This window comes from Amblyomma americanum, chromosome 2 (genome assembly GCF_052857255.1).
Source record: "Amblyomma americanum isolate KBUSLIRL-KWMA chromosome 2, ASM5285725v1, whole genome shotgun sequence".
Classification (NCBI taxonomy): Eukaryota; Metazoa; Arthropoda; class Arachnida; order Ixodida; family Ixodidae; genus Amblyomma; species Amblyomma americanum.
Window position 1 is genome coordinate 222,410,538 of NC_135498.1, and position 22,240 is coordinate 222,432,777.

General features: G+C 45.8%; 1 protein-coding gene across 6 annotated transcripts in view; it reads right to left on the reverse strand.

The window, feature by feature from the left end:
• Nucleotides 1-22,240, reverse strand: part of LOC144122189 (general transcription factor 3C polypeptide 3) — a 188,808-nt gene that overhangs the window by 86,658 nt on the left and 79,910 nt on the right. For all 6 annotated transcript variants that reach the window (XR_013312837.1, XM_077655763.1, XM_077655764.1 and 3 more), the window contains exons 14-16: nucleotides 20,248-20,328; nucleotides 20,125-20,183; nucleotides 11,371-11,475 (exon numbers count right to left, since the gene is read on the reverse strand). Coding sequence is in view for 5 of the 6 variants with exons in the window: in XM_077655763.1 (XP_077511889.1) it covers nucleotides 11,371-11,475; nucleotides 20,125-20,183; nucleotides 20,248-20,328 (245 nt within the window). In the remaining variant the exon portion in view is untranslated. The remainder of the gene's footprint in view (nucleotides 1-11,370; nucleotides 11,476-20,124; nucleotides 20,184-20,247; nucleotides 20,329-22,240) is intronic.

Below are 22,240 nucleotides of genomic sequence, written 5' to 3' on the forward strand. Positions count from 1 at the left end.
CCCACATGGTTGGCCGCCCTATCTGTACATTTAAGCAGACTTCTTTTGCAAAAAGACATAAGGTAAAAAAGAGAGTTGGTAACAAAGAACAAGTAATTGAGTTTTGATCAGGAGCTTCGCTTATAAGAGATGGCTTAACTCAACTAGCGGGGTTTCTTTCCCACTTCACAGGTATGGTGCTATTGCTTGCAAACTGACGTTGCACCCGTGCACCGTGGCAAAGGCAAGGAGTGATATTTACTATGGCTGAAACCAACGTAGAATCGGCTGGCTAGATGCAAAACATCGAAGGGGCACATAAACTGTGAGTGCTGCATGAAGGACGGCTTCCACTGCTGCTGCAGGCACCAACTACACTTGCCGGTTCGAAGTGGGCAAAAGGAATTATTGCATACAGTACATATAGACAAGCGTCAAGCCGTGACATCACAGAGATGTGGCGGTGCTGGAGTCAGCAGTAAACAAGACTGTCCTCTTTCGGTGTGCCGCTCTTTATTGATTTTATTTATTTATTAGTTACCTGAAAAACTTGCTGGGCTAGTTGGTTAAGCATTTCTTTGAAACAGGGCAGCGCTAAAAAAAGACAAACACACGGCGAGAGAACGACGACACGACAAAGATGACCGCTGCTAATAACTGGTTTTATTTTTCACTCCAGGGTACATATTTAAAGCCTTGCCACATCGCATGATGCACACAAACAAGGGGCGTCAACATTTTATCATATCAAAAGTTGAGATCCATATCTTGAGCATCACGTAACAGCCAGCCAAAAAGAATGAAAAGGAACACCAGTAATCGGTGCAGTGAAACGGAAGAAAAACAAAACGTGCTCAGTTGTTTCTTAAACGCGTCTCAAGAAATGCCCGCTCCGCGAAATATAACGTTAATGAAGCATCGCTTACGCACTGCTCTCGATCTTTACTTATGTGGAAGGCCTCCAGCAAGATTCTGGAGACTCTACTTGCGCTTCTGCCTAGAACCTTAGCTTCGTTCAACCGTGGCACACATTTGCACTCTAAAACATGCGAAACTAAGTTCGCAAGCTTGTCTTTCACGGCCTCAAGTTTTTTGCGTGCTCCCTTAAACGATCGTTAAGGCAACGCCCCGTCTGCCCGATATAGCACCTTCCACAGGAAAGGGGGATCTTATACACCACTCCTAGCGCACACCCGACATAGGCTACTTCATGTTGTGCTTTGCAACCGCGCTCATGTTCGCCGCAGATGCGCGGGCACAGCTTCGCCAGCTTATTTGGCGCCGAGAACACAAGTGGCACGTTGTGCCTGCTGGCCACTTTTTTTTATGTTATGCAACACCTTATGTACATAAGGCATCGCCTCAGGACTGTGTTGTGATCATTTTTGTCAAACTGCAATGGTTTACATGTACATGTGCATTTGTTATTAGTAAATCCTTTGAGATGTGGCAATACGTACTAATCCACTAATTCACTAACCTTAACACAAAGGGAGGGAATATGTTGTATAGTTAGTTCTTGTTTCCTTTTCAATGTGAACACCGCCAGAGGGCTACAGTTGTGTGCATATATATGTGCGTGCGTCACTGAATAAACTGGGTTTCGTTCCATGCGTTTGCTGTCATGATTCACGGTCTTCAAAGGCGGTTCACGCCTACACTACAATTACCTTGAGGGCAATCGCCAGGTCAGTTACGCATTTTCTGTTGATGTCGAGGATTTGGTTTATTCTGTCCCTCAAGCCGAACTCTTAGTTGCTGTGAAAGAATCTGTTGAAGTTACTGGCGAAATTTCCTTTCAGTCTTCAGCTGGTATGTCCCTTGACAATTTTTTTAAAGCTTTTAGAATTTTATCTCAGCGTCACTTTTATCTCTTTTAACAAGCAGCATTTTCTGCAGTGCAATGGTGTTTGTATAGGTTCACGTATGCTGCCTATTTTGTGTCACATTTTTTTAGCATGCATTGAACGTCTTTTGGATCAAGATTTTATCGGTGGCCCTGTTTTAAAGGTTTTTAGATATGTAGACGCTTTTTTAATCCTTTTAAAAGCCACTAATGACTGCACATTCGCAGACTCCGTCCAACAGGTCGTAAGAACATTTGAAAAGCATGGTAAAGGCCTGTTTTTTACCCACGAAATTCCGAAAAACAACGAAATATGTTTCTTGGATCTCAGGCTAAGTTTGTGCAAAGGACATACCTGCTGGGCTTATTTCCCGCGTGCTAACAAAGAGCTTTTGCCCTTTGACTCATTCCACTCTAAGACTGTGAAAAAACCTATTGCTTCGCTTTGTCTGGAATCTGCGCTTCGTAGGTCGTGTCCACACCAAATGCATGCTAACTTTAATAATCAGGTAAACCGCCTTTTGGCTGCAGGCTTCCCTTGCTCGATCCTAACGGCTATTGCAGAAACCCTCCTAAAGAAGTTTGGTCCCCGACAAAAAAATGGCTGTCACGGAACGCGCGAAGATGATGCCTGAGGCGATGCCTTATGTACATAAGGTGTTGCATAACATAAAAAAAAGTGGCCAGCAGGCACAACGTGCCACTTGTGTTCTCGGCGCCAAATAAGCTGGCGAAGCTGTGCCCGCGCATCTGCGGCGAACATGAGCGCGGTTGCAAAGCACAACATGGAGTAGCCTATGTCGGGTGTGCGCTAGGAGTGGTGTATAAGATCCCCCTTTCCTGTGGAAGGTGCTATATCGGGCAGACGGGGCGTTGCCTTAACGATCGTTTAAGGGAGCACGCAAAAAACTTGAGGCCATGAAAGACAAGCTTGCGAACTTAGTTTCGCATGTTTTAGAGTGCAAATGTGTGCCACGGTTGAACGAAGCTAAGGTTCTAGGCAGAAGCGCAAGTAGAGTCTCCAGAATCTTGCTGGAGGCCTTCCACATAAGTAAAGATCGAGAGCAGTGCGTAAGCGATGCTTCATTAACGTTATATTTCGCGGAGCGGGCATTTCTTGAGACGCGTTTAAGAAACAACTGAGCACGTTTTGTTTTTCTTCCGTTTCACTGCACCGATTACTGGTGTTCCTTTTCATTCTTTTTGGCTGGCTGTTACGTGATGCTCAAGATATTAGTTAGTTAGTTATATTGATTTTAATGGCGCAAAAGCAACTGAGGCTATGATGCGCCAAACACACGGTTAGAGCTTTTGTTAAAGGTTACGCTTTTTATATCTAAAGTTTGTATAAAACATTGGCTTCTCTGAGAAATTTAAAAATGCTGGAAAAATCAACCAGTGCTTGATCTCCTAAAAGTAACATGGGGTGTAGTGGGATGTATTCATTGTACAATGTTGTGAAATATTTTTTCCTCAGTTGTTCCAGTTCTTTGCATACAATTAAAATGTGGTTTACCGTGAGTTCATTGCCACACATTTCGCAGAGAGGTTTGCCTTTTTTTGTCAGTAAGAAGTTGTGAGTAAGGTGTGTGTATCCAATGCGTAGTCGACACAAAATAACTCCTATGAAACGCTCCTGATGTGTACATGATCTCCATTCTCCCAAAACAGGTTTTATAGAATGTAGTTTGTTGTTTGTTTGTTCGTCCCATGCAATCTGCCACTTATTCCTGAGTTTACTGTGCAGTAATTTAGAAAAATCCCTCTGTGGTATGTTAACTTGTTTTATATGGCCAATTCTAGCTTGTGCTGCGCAAGCATCTGCTCTCTCATTACCTAAAATTCCAACATGGCTAGGGACCCAGCAGAATATGATGTTATGTTTTTGCTTTGTAATTTTAACTATGTTATGTATGATTTTTTCTATTATGGGTTCAGCAGCGTTTGTAGAATGCAGCGCTTTTAGCATACTCAGTGAATCGGTGTAAATGATGCTATTTTTTATGTTTTTTTTTACTATTTGTTCTACAGCTACAAAGATGGCATAACACTCCGCAGTAAATACCGATGCATACTGTGACAATCGTATCATTTTTTCTTTTGTTCCTTGAATTACTGCACTTCGGACATGACTTTCTGTTTTCGAGCCATCAGTGTAAAATTCGGTGTAAGTGTCATATTTTTCTTGTAATGCAAAGAATTCTTGCAGTATGTGCTCGTGTAGTATTTTCTCTTTGTTTACGTGTGTCAATGTGAAGTCACACACTGAAGGAAGGCTGTACCATGGTGGTAGATATTCATGTCTTTGTGCAATATTAGGTAGGGCGTCCAGCACTGCTAAGTCTTCACATTTATCTTCAAAGCGCATTATTAGTGGCCTGATAAAATGTGGTTTATTATTGAATAATCTCCTAGATGGGCACTTGGTAACAATGGGATAGCAGAGATGTTTAGGGAGAGAACGGGTTTTTAGGATGTATGTGCATGTTAGTGTGACTCTTCTATCCTCTAGTGTGGGCTCATTAGCTTCAACGTAAAGACTCTTTACCGGGGATGTTCTATAAGCTCCAGTTGATAGGCGCAAACCAAGATTATGAACAGGGTCCAGTCGTTTCAAGTAGGATGCTCTTGCCGAACCATATACCACACACCCGTAGTCCAGCTTGGAGCGCACCAAAGAGCGATATATTTGCAATAGGCATGCTCTATCGGACCCCCACCGTTTTCGCGAGAGTACCTTTAATACATTGAGGGCTTGGGATGCTTTCTTTTTCAGGTTGTTAATGTGTGACAGAAATGTAAGTTTCTTGTCAAAAGTGACGCCTAAAAATTTCTGTTCCTGTTTGACTGGCAGTGTGGTTTGATTCAAGCACAGATTGGGATCGACCTGTAGGCCTCGTCGTAATGAGAATAAAACAGCTACTGTTTTCTCAGGGGAGAACTTGAATCCATTTTTCTCTGCCCAAGCAGCCAGTTTATTTAGTGTGATTTGTATTTGTCTCTCGCAGGACAGTATGTTGGATGAAGTGTATGCTATCTGTATGTCATCTACATAAACTGAATACATTACGGACTAAGGTATTACTTTGGCCAAAGAATTCATTTTTACTATAAAGAGTATCGTACTTAAAATGCATCCCTGGGGTACGCCATTCTCTTGGGTGAATGTCGTTGATAGAGTTGCTCCCAGACGGACTCTGAATGTGCGGTTAGTCAGGAAGTCGTTCAAGCAGTTCAGCATCCTGCCGCGGATCCCTAGATCTGCTAGGTCATGGAGGATGCCGAACTTCCACGCGGTATCATATGCCTTCTCCAAATCGAAGAAGACAACGATACAGTGCTGTTTGTGGATGAACGCCTCTCGGATGGTGTTTTCTAGGCGGACAAGGTGATCAGTGGTCGAGCATGCTTTCTTAAATCCACATTGATGTAAATCTAAGAGTCGACGAGATTCAAGTGTGAAGGTCAGTCTAATGTTTACTATGCTTTCGAAAGATTTAGCGATGCAGCTGGTGAGGGCTATCGGTCTGTAATTGTTAGGACTTGTTGGTTGTTTTCCGGGTTTCAGAGAAGGTACTATTATTGCTTTCTTCCACTCCTCAGGTATTCTGCCAGTCATCCATATTTTGTTAAAGAAGTTCAACAATGCCTGCAGGGCAGCCTCAGAGAGATGGGCGAGCATAGCGTAATGCACATTATCTGGGCCTGTTGCTGTCTTTTTACCAGAAGATAATGCCTTAATCAATTCCTGGAGTGTGATGGGTTGAGTGTAGTCCTCGTGCATACCTGCTGCAAATGGAAGTTTTTGTTTTTCTGCTATTGCTTTGTGCTTCTGGAACGTGTTTGTGTATTTGGACGAACTGGAAACTTCAGAAAAATGCTCACCTAGTATGTTGGCCTGTTCTTCTAATGATGTTTGTGTCCCAGGTGTAGTCAATAGAGGAAGTGTGAAAGGGGTATGGTCACTACTGAATCTTCGAACCTTTTCCCACATTTTTTTGAGGTTATTGAGCTGTTTATAGAGGACACATATTTCTGCCACGAGGATTTCTCGGCATTTCTCCGAACGAATCGCGCTCTGGCCTTGGCCCTCTTAAAGGCAATCAAGTTCTCCGCTGTGGGATACCGACGCAGAGAGCCCCAAGCTTTATTTTGTTGTTTTTTTGCCAATGTGCATTCTTGTGTCCACCATACTTTATGTTTTTTGTGTACGAGGCCTGTTGTTTGTGGTATGGCTAGTGTAGCGGCCGATATTATGCATGTAGTAAATTTTCCATTAATTTCGTCTATGCTGAAATCTTCACAAAATTCTTTTTCTAGTGTGGCACTTGCTGTAAAAAGTGACCAGTCGGCGAGGTGAAGTTTCCAGCACCGTGGTCTTGTGGGGATGACTGCAGTAGACGATGAGAGGCTGATGATAATAGGTAGGTGATCACTTCCCAGGGGGTCATTTAAAACATCCCATTTAAAATCGTTAAAAAGCGATGGTGATGCGAAAGCTAAATCGAGAAAGCTCATTTTTGCCGAGCTTGGGCAACAATAAGTTGCTTTTCCTGTATTTAAAAGACAGATGTTATTTGAGAGGATAAAATCTTCGATTGTTTGCCCCCTAGAGTCGCAGCGCTCGCTTCCCCAAAAAGGGGAGTGAGCGTTAAAATCCCCAACTACCAGATATGGCTCTGGAAGTTCATCTATCAATTCTTCTAGATCATGGACTGTTAATGTAAAATGTGGAGGAATGTATACGGAACAGATTGTTAGTGTTTTATAGCTGACGATGCTGACTGCAACCGCCTCAAGTTTTGTATTGAGCTTGATTTCTCGAGCAGGGACGCCGCTTTGGACGACAATTGCGACGCCTCCTGAGAGTCGATTTGCCTGCTCGCGATCGCGTCTAAAAGTTTGATAATGTTTCAGGATATGCACATGTTGTGGACCAAGATTGGTCTCCTGAAGACATAAAACTATGGGTAACATTGACCCTAAAATATGTGTTATGTCACTATAATTCCGCCTCTGTAGTGGAGGCGGAGTGGGTGCTGTATCCATCACCTCAACCGAGGTGCTGGAGAACCGCGGAGGGCCCGCGGTTGTGTTAGTTTCAGGCCTCTCCCGACTGGGGGAGGTCCTGCGGGATGCCGACCCATGGACCGGCGCTCCCTGCTTTGAGGGTGGCAGAGCAGCCTTCGCTGTCCCTGCCTGGGGCGTAGATGGCCCTGCCACTGGCTCTGTGAAAGCAGCCTCGGCAGGTGCCATAGAGCTGTGTGGTGCTACGCCCCCGCGCACCACATCAGCGAAGTTGGGTTTTGCTGTGAAAGAGAATGTGTTCGTAAGCGCAAAACGCCTCCTTGCTTCTTTGAATGAAATGTTTTCTTTTGTCTTTATGGTAATTATTTCCTTTTCTTTTTTCCAGGATGGACATGCCCTGGAGTACGCTGCATGGTCTCCTTCGCAGTTTGCGCAGCGCAGTGCTGCGTCACATTCCTCAGAATGCTGGTCTTTCGAAGCGCATTTCGCGCAGGTTTTGCGGCCGCGGCAACTTTGTGAGCCGTGGCCAAACTTTTGACAGTTGAAACATCGGCGGGGATTGGGTATATAATGTCTGACGTTGACTTTCAAGTATCCAACTTCGATCGTTTCGGGCAAGGTACTGGTATTAAATGTGAGGACCATGTGTTTGGTATCTATTTCTTTGTTATCCCTGCGGATCTTGATTCGGTGAACATCGATTACATTCTGGTCGGTAAGCCCTTCAAGCATTTCAGCTTCTGTGATATGGATAAAGTCTGATTCCGAGATTACACCTCGGACTGTGTTTAGAGATCGGTGTGGGGTTACAGAGACAGAGATGTCCCCTATAGACGCAATGTTGGAGAGTTTTGAACACTGGATGCTGTCGCGCAGCTCAAGAAGTAAGTCGCCGCTGGACATTTTTGAGACCTTGTAGCCAGGGCCCAAGGTATCGGTTAAGCATTTTGACACAAGGAATGGGGATATTATTCTTGCCTGTATTCTGTCACTTTCACTGTGGATTACGTGGAACTTTGAAAATGTTTGTCTCTTTTTTGAGAAAAAATCAGCTGCTTCGTTCCGCCCTCTTTTTAGAGAGCGATCAGGTTTGGATAAGGGTGGAGCTATGAAAGAATTTAGTTTTTCGGTCATGGTGCCAGCCACCCACCACGGAGTCCAACAAGGGGACGGGACAGGAACTTGAAAGCAAGTCCTGCCCACGCCAGCTGTACACCTTAACTATAACCAAATATGACTCAACTCAGGGTAGTTGGTCACACAAGGTTAACCCTCGCCGCCAGGAAAACAGGAAAAACCAAGAAGTGAGTAGGATATAGAAGAGTTGTGAGACAGAGATAGGAAAGTGAAAGATGGAGAGGAGGATAGGAAAAGGCGACTGCGGATTCCCCCCGGTCGGGTCAGGCCGGAGGTGCCGTCTGCAGGAAGCTGGGGCCAAAGTGGTGTGTTGCCTCTGCCAAGGGGCCTTAAGGGTCCAAACGCTCGGCATCGGCTCAACCACCAGGATCCCCTTTTCCCCGGACACGGCGATGCCACGCACGGCGAGGCGCGGGTCCGTGGTGATGCACAGTTCACCATCATCCCCTTGCGGGGATGTCCCTGCGGATGCTCGGGAACCCGCGGTGACGCCACTCACCGTCGCGATGCCTGCAAGCTGCAGGCACCCCCCGGCGGGGTGATGCTCAAGATATGGATCTCAACTTTTGATATGATAAAATGTTGACGCCCCCTGGTTGTGCGTATGATGCGATGTGGCAAGGCTTTAAATATGTACCCTGGAGCGAAAAATAAAACCAGTTGTTAGTAGCGCTCATCTCTGTCGTGTCGTCGTTCTCTCGCCGTGTGTTTGTCTTCTTTTAGCGCTGACCTGTTTCAAAGAAATTAGTTACCTGCATCGCTCTGTAGGGCATTACAGCAGGGGGGGTGACAATTTATTTACACATGAACAAATTGTTTCAATTCATAAAGGAAAGCATCATTCGATAATACAATGCTGGTGGCAGACTGTTACAGTACCGAATAGTTCTAAGAAAAAAAGAATTACGCACGACATCATCCTTATAAGAAAATTCCCTGACTTTCAATCAATGGTCCAGTCACTTCAATCCATAGTGTGATGCCTGCATGTATTTTTCGTGGTTTATGCCCGTTTTGGAATACTAATAAATATTGCGGAAAAATTTTAATCTCAAATTTCCTCTACGATCCTTTAGTTAATTTATTTTTTATTTATCCGTACAATACCACAGTGCCACTAGGGCATTACGGTGGGGGGTACAAAACATCATAAAACAAATCCACAGTTTTGCAGCAAACTACATCTTCTGGTAATATGTTCCAATCGTTTATGGTACGCGGAAAAAATGAATGTTTAAACAAATGAGTGCGACACTGATATGGACGAATCTTCAATTTATGGTCATTTCGAGAAGAAGCACAGTGCGGTTGCTGTAAGTAATTTGAAGCAGCGATTCCTGTTTGATTCTGAAAAATGCTAAAAAGCAATTCAAGTCTCAAATTTTTGCGGCATTGATTTAAAGGGTACCAGCAGAGTTCACGTTTTATATTGCCATTTAAGGTTAAGTTTGCTTTCTGTCATTGCTAAGTTGCCGGCTATAGTTTCCAGGAACAAGTCTAACTGCCCCGTTTTGAATTTTTTCTAATTTAGTTAATGAGCTGTACGGGGGTCCCAACAAACACATCCGTATTCAAGTACTGATCGCACATTACTGAAATACAAGTGTGCTTTCAAGTTGCTTGGTAAGCAACTAAATTGAAGCAAGGCATGTTAACAACTAAAATTCCGTCGTAAGAAGCCCATAACTGATGCTGCCTTACTTATAAAGTAAACATTTTTACTCCATCAAAGAAATTAGAAGTAAAAAAGATGCCTAGATATTTAAACTCCTTAGTGATTTTTGATAAGTTTCAAGTAACATCATTAATTCTGTAGCTATAAGGATGATTAGTGCATTTTCTTGTGAAGGTGATGTGAAGTTTTACTTATACTTAAAGACATATTCCATTGCATACACCAGTCTGCTATAGTGTCTAAAACAGCTTATATGATTTGTGAGTCGGAAGTGTCGCCTGCTACTCTATAAACAACACAATAATCTGTAAATGTCCTGAATGAAGACTGCATGCAAGCTGAAATGTCACTGACGCACAAAAAAAAAAACAGAAGTGGTCCCCACACTGCGCCCTGGGGAACTGGTGGATACTGTGAAGAAAAACCGTTCAGATAGACTGCCTGTTTCCGTAACGACAAACACTTGGCAATACACTCAATTATTTTATAATCCAAGTTATAAGCTTTTAACCTGGTGAGGAGGAGACCGTGTGCGACTACATCAACTGCTTGCTGCTTATTAATTGCTAAGTGATGAACAAATACTAACTGCGTATTGCAAAATTAAGCCATGCTGGAACTGTGTTTGCTAGGGATGAGGAGATTATTTTTAGTTAAATGGGTCATAACGCAGCTATATATTACATGTTCCAGAATTTTGCAGGTTATACTAGTCATCAAGGAAACTGGACCGTAGTTCTCAACGGGATTTCGAATACCGCTCTTATGTATGTATGGGCACTACTTACGCTAACTTTCAATCAGCAGGCAATTCGGTTTCATTGAGGAACTTCTGAGATTACCAGGTGACATAAAAGCATAATGTATCCACGCAATTCCTATTAATAACGACAGGGATGCCATCAAGGCCACATGCCTGTTCACATCTTGCAATATATTATGGATACCACAGACACTAAAGGTGACCTCCGGCACGTGGTCTATTTCAACACGCACTATAAAACAGGCAGCATGTGAGCTAGACTGCTGACTGCAGCGCCTTCTACAGACGGGTGTCTGCCTGCACCGAAAATGGCAGGAGCCCAATAATTACGTCATATTCTTGGTCCTGTCCTCCTCATTGAGAACAAGATTCTTCCTTTCATCGAATTACCGAAGGATAAGTGCAGAAAAAAATCTTGCCAACAGGTGCGGCTGCAGTGCAGTAGAAAGCATCTTGACATTATGTCAAGCAGGCAAAAAAAAAAAGCGCCTTTTGCAGTTTGTGTACCAAGCTACAGACTTCTTTTGTGAAACTTCAATCACTGGGTGACAGCAGCGAGAAATCAAGACATGAAATCCTGCTTATAAGAGACCTCCCTTATTACAGACAAAAGCTGCCTGTTATCAAGGGGCTCGCTCAACTGCATTCGCATACACCTTGTGCCAAGGCGCTCTACGGCCAATGAACTTCATCCCCACCATTGTCTGAGCCCCTTGCTTTCAGAGCTAAGTAAACTCTCGCGTAGCAGTCAAAACGAATTGGTCATGAGGAAAGGAAAGGCCTTGTCCTCACTTTGAAGGAAGGGATGATGGAGGGAGAGACACGTCCTCATCCTCTTGTGTAATGGATGCAGCACACAAAAATAGAACATATGGACGCACAAAGCAAGGATGCCCAGCAGTCCTTGCACCTTTGAGCACTAGCCATCAAAGAGCTCCTCACCTTGGAGACTGATGGGTCCCGGTTGAGCAGGGGCGACACCAGAGCCTCCGTGGTCGCCTGCTGCAGCTCCGCCATGCGGTTGCTCTCCAGCAGAGCCATGCACATCTGCAAACCCATACGGGTCGGCCATCTTAAGACAACATGAAGGAGCCTCCCATTAGCAGTGGTCAGCGACGAGGCATGTCCAGAGAAGTGTTGCTGCAGTCCCTTCACTCGCTCGTCACCCTTGCAGTCTGGCAGGACAATTTATTAATGGGCAAGCAGGTAGGTAGTCAGTGCTGTGCCCCACCTGTTGCCCTGTAGCTATGGCACAAGCAGCACTACAAGAACAATGAAAGCACCTGAAATGTGCCTGCCAGGACATTGACAGGTGTGCAGCACACGCAAAGGAACCTCTGGACGAAATCGCAGAGCGCACTTTCTTCCATGGAAACAGGAGTGCCCTGGGCACTGTCTTCAGAGCAGTGCAGTCATGCCCGTGAATGCAGTGGCCCAGCAGTGGTGACCACTCAGTTGTACAAAATGTGCTTTAACTAGCTGAGCCTGGCATTCCCAGGCTGTCCGGCACTACACTATTTTGCCACCTGGTTCACTGGTTGTGATGCAGGCTCCAGCATTTTTCTTGGCTCAGAATAAAAAGACACAGGGGCAGGTCATGATAAAAGCAGCGTAGACAACCAGGACTACACGAACAAGTATGACATGACACATGGGTTATTTCGCGACTAAACCTTTACTGGAAAAACACGGAATATATGAACCCACCTCTTTAAAAAAGCAAAAACAGCCAATAGGCAAACACCAGAAAAAAATAATGAAGGGTAAACGGTTCAACCAGTAAGCACCGCACTCACACTTAAGGAAGATAGACCACTAGTTCCACAAGTTGTCCAGATATTGTCAAGTGGTAGTGACAAAGCTGTGGTCAATGGGCAGGCCAACTGAGGTCATTCCTAAATGGATGCTTTCTTGTGATCACCTGCGCCCACAAATTGAACCAACTGGCGACCGTGACAGCAACGAGCATGCTCGATGGTCACAGAGGGACAGAATCACCGCTGCACTGGGCCATGTTCGATTTAAAGCTGACAAAGACCTTTTGAGATAAAGCACGACAAACAGCCAAAACAATCTTTAACAACATAGAAGCGGCTGCATGTGGCTGCTATCAATTGAAATAAACCTGGCATATGGTGGGAGAGGCCTTTCCCCTGCAGTGGGCATGGTCAGGCTGATGATGATGATGATAACTTGCGTCACAAAACAAAGTGGTAATGCCGCTTCCAGCATGAACAAACAAACAGTCAAAGCTTCGCAACATTACTCCTCTCTTAAAGAAGCATCATCCTGGTGCTTTACAATGAAAAGAAAGGAAGGAAAAAATAAACATGAAGAGTGCAAAAAAAGTCCATTAGCGTGCATAATAAGGTGTACAACATGACAACCTCAGGGTATGCTCGGTGCTACTGCGATGCTGTCGCTCCATCGTGAGTGATTTCATAGTAAAATTCACCTATTTGCGGAAGTATTTTGTAATATTCTGAAATAATGCCACAACAGTTTTTCACTAAGTCATTGATGACGAACTGGTGTCCACATCCAGACTGTTACCTGGCCTGTGCTCTGCGCCACATAGTCATAGTGCCGGCCATCTGTGTGCTGCTGGTCTTTGATCCGTAGTCTGGCAAGCCATCGGGGCTCTTCTGCACGCTGGAGATAGGTGGCGGCATTGAGGCTGTCCCCCTTGGTGATGTTTGGGAGAGCGCTGAGTGTGGTCGTTGCCTCACTGCCATGGACAAGACAAAAAGGCGTCACCTGGGTGGTGTGCGGTGTTGTAGGTGAAGAAGGAGAGGACAGCATCCCAGGTCTTGTGTTCAGCATCGCCACACATGGCTACCATAGTGTTGTTCAAGTGAGACTGTTTGCCTGCAGATGGTACGCAGCTGTACTCTGGTAGCTTGTCTCACTGTACTGCAGGATGGCATGCGTCAGCTCCGCCATGAAGGCTGCTCTGTGACAAGCACTTTGGATGCATTCCAAGAAAAATTTGGTGACTGCTGCTGCTGTGCCATTTGGTAGGGCTTTTCCTTCGGCGCAGCAGGTCAAATAGTCGGCAGCAACTATTATCCATGTGTTTCCAGATGTCGACATCGAGAAGGGACAGAGGAGGTCCAAACTGACCTGCTGGAATGACCTTGTTGGTAGTGAAATAGATCTGAAAGTGCTGCTGGCTTGGTCGTCAATGCTTTCGTCTCTGGCAGTCTCGGCAGATTTTTATGTACTGAGCCACGGCCGGTCTCGAGGGGAGCGCGCGCTTTTCTTCTTACGGCCTTCGCAATGGGGTCTGTTTCCGCCTCCCGCCGCACCTCGATCGGGTCGCCGCCACTGGCCCACCGCTGCGACCACCGTTCACGTGGAAGGAGAATGTGCGCTCGCTCCCAGTTCGGCCCGTGTCAGTGGTAACCGTAAAGCCCTTATATGTATTTTACCTCTTACGCTTTATGCAAAGACCGCGTAATCAGCCCTTTTGCCATGGGAGAAATCTGAAACGGGGATTTAACTTTTTTTTTCCAGAAAAGCAGCGCTAAAAAGACGTGGACAAAGACGAGACGACAAGGACGGGCGCTGACGGGCTCGTCTTTGTCCACGTCTTTTTAGCGCTGCTGTTCTGGAAAAAATGTACCAACACGCCCAACTCGCCGCCTTAACCAACGAATTAACGTTTGCGCACTTTCTCCATTAGTCCGACTGAGTATGGCTGAATGTATGCTTCGAGCACAGACGTCATTGCGTTCTACTCTTATATTTGGCTAAAAAGGAAAGCTATCAGCCTGTAGTTAGTGTTCCGGCAGGTCTGAATGAGTGTGTAGAAATGATATGCGATGTGTAACACTTGGACAGCAAGTTTCAAAGAGCAAAGGGTTCTGGAGCGTAAATATAGCTCCTGAAATTTCAGGCGCAGCTGGTTTAAGTTTGCGCAACAGTGGCATTAAGAATTCATGGTGCTCCCCGGGAAAACGCATCATGTCATTCGTGAAAGTAACGGGTATAGACGGAACCCAACCCTGGCCGCAGGTGCAGAGCACGTTGCACGCACGCGATGCACAAGATCTCCTCTTGGAAAGGCATTTTGAAGTTTGGCGGCTTCTCACGACCGCCCGTCCCAACCGATGACAATGCAAAAATTAAGTCAGTTGCTGACAGTAACTGCAAGTTTGAACTAACTGCCAGCAAAGCAAAAAGCAAAATTAGTTCGGAACTGCACTCTGTCTCAATAAAATCGGCCTTCACGAGTGAACGGACTTATCTGAGAGGCGATGTCTACACAGCCTTGAATTATTCACCTGCCTTTCTGCAGCCTCGTGATCACTTTCGATAAACCTCCCGAGAGCATGAACTTTGCTCACGTCATTCAGGAAACAAAGTAACAGCCCAAAAAGAAGTTTTCCACAACATAACGGGGCTCCACTAATAAACCTCACAGCAATGCACGTTATACCAGCTTAGCTTACAATGTAAGGAACTAAAAATGACATTTGCAATGCTTATGCATGTTAGTAAAAGTCCCTGAATTTAAGAGAACCGAGGGCATTGGGCATTCAACTGCATAATCTCAGATCTTTTACAAAGATATCTAACCAAATATTATTAGGCAGCTTCAGGACATGCCGTAGGTTCAATATACGTGGACAACAAAAAATGGCGCTCTTTATGGTAGCTGAAGTGACTCATTGGACATAGATATTTTTGAAATTGTAATACTCAGTATGCGTCAGTATCTGTGGCAGCATACGCAGTTTGTACTGGTTGCTTCTATTACGTTTTGGTAACGTTAGTCAGGCCAGAATGACGACAAGAAAGCTTGTGTCCAAATCGAAAACTGTTTACGGGGCGAACTCGTGTCTCAAACAGAAAGCAGTTCGGCGCCGCAGTGAAATAACAAATGCTCAGTAGGTCAAAAGGATGGTCGCTCTCGGCCTTGCAAAATTTAAAGGTGAAAAGAAAATTGAAACATCAGACACCTAATATGCTTACAACAATTTTGAACATGAAGAGAGACTTGCGTGCGGGTATGCAATCATTCCAGAGAAATCTGGTGGCCTCTCGTATGAAAAACAAAAGCGGAAAGGCTGCGTGCCAATGGCTTCGGGCAGAGAACAATGCATTACAATGCTTCTTGACAGTGGACGCACATTAGTAGTCAGTATTCTTTTAAGCTATCGATACAGGCCTCGCGTTTAAGGACGTTGTGACGTATATAAGGGTGAAAATAAGTACATTCAGGATGTGCAAAAAGTGATATTGGCATATATCTCCCAGCATCAATTTATTTGACAGTTCAACATTAGTGTACATGAGTCTGGCTTTTAACTCTAGATAGAAGTACTATCGTGTCAAGCCACCAGCTACGGTGCTATCGGATTTACGGCTCACACGTAGTAGAGAATTTTATCTGTGATACAGTACATTTCTATGGGACGAGTGCATAACTTTCGTTCTCAGAGCTCTCATTCTCTTCCCTTTAGCCTTAACTTGTCATTTAATCGTGGACCATGAGACTTACGAGAGAAAGTGATCAGAGTATTTCCTTCTAGATTTAAAACCACAAATGACCGACATAGTCTGAGGAATGGGAGAGTGATTCCTCATTTCAAATGTTTTCATCGAACCAAGCTTGTGATGAATCTGTGCAGATGTATGCTGTGTTGAAAATACTCAGCTTAAGCATATGCATTTTGTTTTCTTTGATTTCGGTGCTGCGCTCACCATGAACCAGCAGGCTACAGCACACTGCTGCAGATGCAGGAGTGAAGCCAGCGGCAGGGCCGTTGTGCCTCAAGTGGCGGCAGGTGGCGCAAATCCCGGAGAAAAAAACATTGCTTCCGCGCCGAATGCGCACCCCCTCAAGACCGGCCGTGACTGAGCGATGTCTGCGGAAAGTCGTGGCCAGAAGTCATCATCATCAGCCTGACTACACCCACTGAAGGGCAAAGGCCTCTTTGATGTCTCTCCAATTAACCCTGTCCATTGCCAGCTGCGCCCACCATATGCCCACAAACTTCTTGATCTCATCCGCCCACCTAACCTTCTGCCGCCCCCTGCAACGCTTGCCTTCTCTTGGAATCCACTCCGTTACCCTTAAGGACTGATTAGCAGTTATCTTGCGTTTGCGCTTACATGCCCTGCCTAATCCCATTTCTTCCTCTTGACCTCGACTAGGATGTCATTAACCCGTGTTAATGGCATCCTGTGCTTGCCCACAGGATGTCATCCACTGTGCCCACTGTGCCTGCTTTTTGCATTGCACCTATCATTAGTAGTATCATAGTCCTTCAATGCCTGCATGGTCATGAAACCTCTCCGTAACGCTATGGGAGAGCATCGTATGTTGACAACATACGAAGCAAGCAATCGGGTGTCTGTATGACCGTGAGACTACAGGCGGAACTGGACGCCGGGGATGTGGCAGCAGCTATTTTTTTGCCTTCGTTCGCGAACAAGTACAGTGCACGTGACGCGCAAACCTACGATGCTAAACACTTGCGGCATGAGGGGGTTGTCACTCCGGCTATGGAGGTACGCAGGAAAAGGCTCGCTGTTCTGTCTGCCGAGCGATACTGAGCAGCGTAAAATATGGCAGCGGGCGATACCTCAACAGGAAAGCAGTAGATTTAGCTCGACTCTAGGCATGTCCATGTCAGCAAGAGGCATTGGGCCCCAAGGATTCAATTCTGCCCGACGAGTTTGTGGTTAACAGAGAAGCAGTGTTGCTGCAACGCGAGAAGCTGAAACTAAGGCACAGTGATGTACCACGGATATTCGAAGGCCTAACAGCGTACTTGAGCAATAACCCGTGAGAATGTTCCCTTTGTAGACAGCTGTGTATGGCTTTCAGTGCGAAAGCACTACTTCACGGGGTCAAACCCAACCAAGTGTGGTGTCCCCGATTCTGAGAGTGCAGAAATAAAATAAACATTGCAGGGACTGGGCTTCGAACAGATCAGCTTCGCTGGCCACTGCATGATAGCACTATGCTATCGCCGCATCCTATCAGGCCTCGTGTTGAACTGCAACACACTCGCGCTGTGCATTGCACATCGTCGTCTTCATCAACTTCCATCTGCGGAACGAACAGATCAGATCGGCTAAACCTCGACCTGAGTCCAATACCATCGCCAAAAATACCAACGGCCTAGCAAAGCAAAACCCTCAGACAACCAAGCTAAACACATGCTTTCGCACGTCTACTCAATTTAACAACGTTAAACCCCTGCCACTTTTTATTTTGTACATGTTTCTCCATGCGTTCTATCACTGCCCATTTTTTCTTTAATGTATGACCGCTCATTGCTTGTCTCATATTTCAGTAGCGCAAAGCCAGCACATGACCACTGATAAAAAAATTTTGAAATTTCCTTGCACTCTCCAGCGTCTCCGTTGTCACAGCGTGACAAAGTGTAAATAAATGGCGTACGTATCAAAAGTCTTCTGCAGCTGTCTTCGCCACCTCTGAAAGTGTAAGCAAAAAAAAAATTTGACATAGCATCAAACTGCCAATGAATCCATCATGTTATCTCTTCTGTAGCACGCACTTCAGTTCTTATAATGGCACCATAATGCCTTGCTTTCAGCATTGGTGACATTGTAGTATTTCTCACAAAGTAAGCGCCAGCCACAGCCCTGTGCTCTTTGACAAAAGCAAAGACTCGGCGGAGACAGCTGCAACCTAGACACAGATAAATATGTTACAGACCGCTACACTAGATCCTCCAGAGTGACACTGCAGGAAAGTTGTGGTGAAAATGAATGTGCAGGCTGGACCCAAGTAAAAAAATCGCTGTTTGATAAAAAGCAACAACAGGAAGTAAGAGCATTAATTGTTGGTCAGAAAACAGCCACTAGCGAGGTTTACTAGCTAGCGGCCGCCATCGATTACACAGGTTTCGAGTGTCTCGATGTTGCAGCCAAGATTTCAGGAGATAACCAGTAACATAGCGTCCATGCTAAGTCCAACACAAATACCAAGCGAATGTGAGGCTGTTGGCCAGAAAACATCCGCTGCGAACAGGGCTCATGCAGCCCATTCGTGTAGCCTCTCCAACAGCTGCGCCACTGGCTGCTCGTGCTGTCCCTACATGAAAATCTGGCCAGAGTATGGTAGTATGGTTGGAGTATGGCCGGACTATGGTAGTACTTACCCTGAATGTGGCAATGGGTGCGGATAAACCAGAGGTGCCCAGTAGTTGGTTCATCATGGGAAGCATGCAGAATTTCTTCTTGTAAGCTGTTGGGAACGACGAGAAAGTATGTGGTCTTGCTGGGGGTGAAGTTCTTCATGACGATGCCATTTTGTAGACAGAAAGTGGACAAACCACTCTTGAATTCTGCAGGGGGGAAGAAGCCTTGCCTTTCAGGTACTGGATGACATGCTGTAGGTCCGGGTCCAAGTGTTGCTGTTGCGCAAACTCACTGGTGGTTATTGGCCCGAAAAACGTATCCTGATTGGTATGTTTGCAAACGACGGTGATGTCGAACTCCTGGTGGTGCAGACTCCATCGAGCCAGGTAGCTGGAAGGGTATTTCAAATAGACCTCTCCCGACCTACCTCACGGATGACATTTCGAAAGAGAGGCGAAGGGCGTGCCCCCCCCAACATTTTTCCAGAGGGAGCAGCGCTTTCTCCAGTCTCCAATTGCTTGCATTTGGATCAGATTTCTGACAATTGAGACACTTCAGTTCTAGGACTCTCTTACTGCAAAGCACAGTGGGGCTGAGCCACTTGGCTTCGCAGCCAGTTGTAAGGCATTTCGTATATGAGCAACCTGAACCAGTCATGTCCCAACAGAAGTCGACTGTCTGACTCGTGTACATGATCATGATTGGCAGAATTTATACTAACTATGCATAAACTTTTTAATGGAATTGACTCCACACCTGCCCTTGTGCGCAGACAAGAGGGGTGCAGGAGAAAATGTGATATGTAATTCAGGCCTGTGGATGAATATCTGGACGATCGCCTGTCAAGCACGTCACATCTCAACATGACGCCCCTTTGGGGACCTGCCCAAATCAGCCAGTGCGAGCCCTGCGGCGTCTGAATAAACGAGCTTCCATGACAAATGCATGGGCATTTGGTGGGACTCCGGTAGCAGTCTGAATTTTCGTAACTGGGGCCAATTAAATGAGTGTTTACTGTAGCAGCGCTGCCCCTTGTAAGTTTTCGGTTTCGGAATGAAGTGGTTTCCAGCCCGCCACTAGTTTCCAGGTGATGACAGTAGCGATGCGTGTCTCAAAAAACTGACTTCAGCACCGTTCCTGGACTGCCTTAAGTCCAATTTAACCAGTGCGTGTGCTATTTCACTCTGAATTAACACGTGTGTGCTGCCATTGACTTGTGAACATTTTCGACGGGAGGCCAAGTTATCCGATTTTCCGATTTAACGATGTTTACTGTACAGGATGCCTTGAACCGTGGCCAAGTGTTAACTGCTACTATATATAAGTTGTATCCTACTAGAGTTTAACCTTTCACCCTGTGTAATTTTTCCTGTCCTTTTACACTTTTTGGCTTTATCTTAGCATTTTTTACACAGGTGTGTTTATATATTCTGTGCCCATCCAATAAATGTTTAGTCACCCTTCTTCCTGTTGTCCTGGTCTTCCGTGCTACTTCCATCAGGACTCTAGTTCGACTTGCTCAACTTTCCACCTTGCCTGCAAAGTGTGAGTGAGCCACGGGCCAAACAAACGCACCTCTCGGAAGCAGCTGTAGACCTCGCCCGCAGAGATGCCGCTGTCGGCCGTCAGCCAGTCTGCAAGCAGGAGGGAAAACTGTACTGGCCTGCCCTCTCTGAGAAGGCCAACAGGAAAACTCACTGAAAGGTGCGAAGCCGCGTTGCTGGTACAGTTCCCTCAGGACCTCTGAGCGGCCCCGGTACGTGCTGTTGGAGTACATAGCTGCAACGAGATATGAGCAACGCCAATTCAAGCACCAAAAGGAGTAGAACGCCACTTAGCCACCATAACACTGCACACTATGCTGCAGTGCTTTGTATGAACTAGAAAGGTGCCTGCACTTTCCACACAAGAGCTGCACTGTAGTCGACTTGAAAGTACACCCGATGTACACTGGTTACTGTCACAAGAAACACAGATTCTAATAACCCACTCCAGTGCAGTGTCTGTGCATCAGAACTTCATACCTGCATCTCTAAAGACCATACCAAATGTACACCAGGTACTGAATGCACACCATTCGGCTGGCACTTTCATTTCATTTTCAAGACGACATAAAACTACAGCAGAATCTTGATTATACGACTTACCGCGGAACATGGAAAACCCTTGTATAATCGATAATCTGGCACAAGTGACACATTCATGTAACAAATGTGTCTGCTACCCTGGATTTCAAAAATTAATCAAAATTCATTTCCTAGCATTTTATAAAAGCACCCATTTTTGTTCTGCGAGAATTAGTTCTGAGACCGCGCAGGTTTTTTGGTGTCGAAGAGGAGGCTTTATTCCCTGTGCGTTACACAGAAGTCACGTGCGCCTCGTAATCGATGATTTGGACGATGCGCCGGGAATATGACTGCTCCGACCCTTTGAAGACGTTTTTTGACGCACAGTACGACCATGCCAGCGACATGTCTTCCTGTTCCCCTGGAACCGCTGACACTTCGCGGCGGCATTGTCTGTACTAGAAATTCACACCATAAGGAGAAAAAAAAAATTGGAGGATGCTTAAGCTTCCCCTTTAAGAATGGAACGCGAGAGCGACAGCACTGCCACAGTCCATGGAACGCCATCACCCGTTCAGTGCGATGCCTTGCCCATTGGACAAATCGTTCGCAGTCTCCAGGAGGCCTCTCAAAACGGGCCATACCCCGCCCAAAGAGATCAAGAATGGGCTGCAGTGATACCCCTCCCTGAATTGGCCGTTGTGCGTCTCCATGATTGTGATTTCAGAGAAAAGGAAAGGCACAGTAACTGTCTCACATATTGGTGGACACCTCAACTACACCATGAGGGAAGGGAGGAAGTTAGTAGTGAAAGAGAAAAGACAGAAAAAGAGGCCATAATGGAGGCCGCATTCATTGACCACAACAGCACACAGAGGCATACATCACAAGAGCTAAGGAGCGTGGTTTCTTGGTTGGTAGGGGTTCATGTACAGGTTCCATGACATGGTTGACACCTTGACACCCCCACAAAACATGACGCACGCAGGTCTGGTCACCACTGCCTGCCCACCTGAAGCCCAAAGAGGTTGCCAAGGGTGCAATGCGGGGAGCAAAGGGGCAAAACCGCCCTGTCATCACCCCCTGCCTTGTTCCGACCAATTGTCTTCAAAGGTTTCGTCTGTCCGTCCTCCAAATTCAAATCCACAAACCCTGTGCAATGCCAGTGCACGTTGAAGAACCTCAGCTCACCGAAATTACCAAAGCCCTCCTCTACAGTGTCCCTCATAGCCTGAGTTGCTTTGGAACGTAGAACACCGTAAACCCAAACTCAAACCGAACATGGTCATAACACCACCTATCGTACCTCAGCGCGAGCTATTCGCATTTACCTTACAACACAGCTCATGCAGTCAGGTGAAATGCTTTATAGAGTAGAACACGATTGTTATCGGGTCCGCTTTCAAAATTTGCATACTCATAATTACCCATGTATGCATCAGTACACAAAGACACTTCACGAAGTCAAAGACCGCAACGCATTCACTAGGTACACTTTTTATTCAGTTCAAACCAACAAGCCTTTGCAGCGTGTTCTGCGCATGCTCGCCTCGCAATCTGAAAGACCTGGGTTCGATTCCCTTATCTCCACAAGGTTTTTTATTGGAGGTTCTCAAGTTACAATG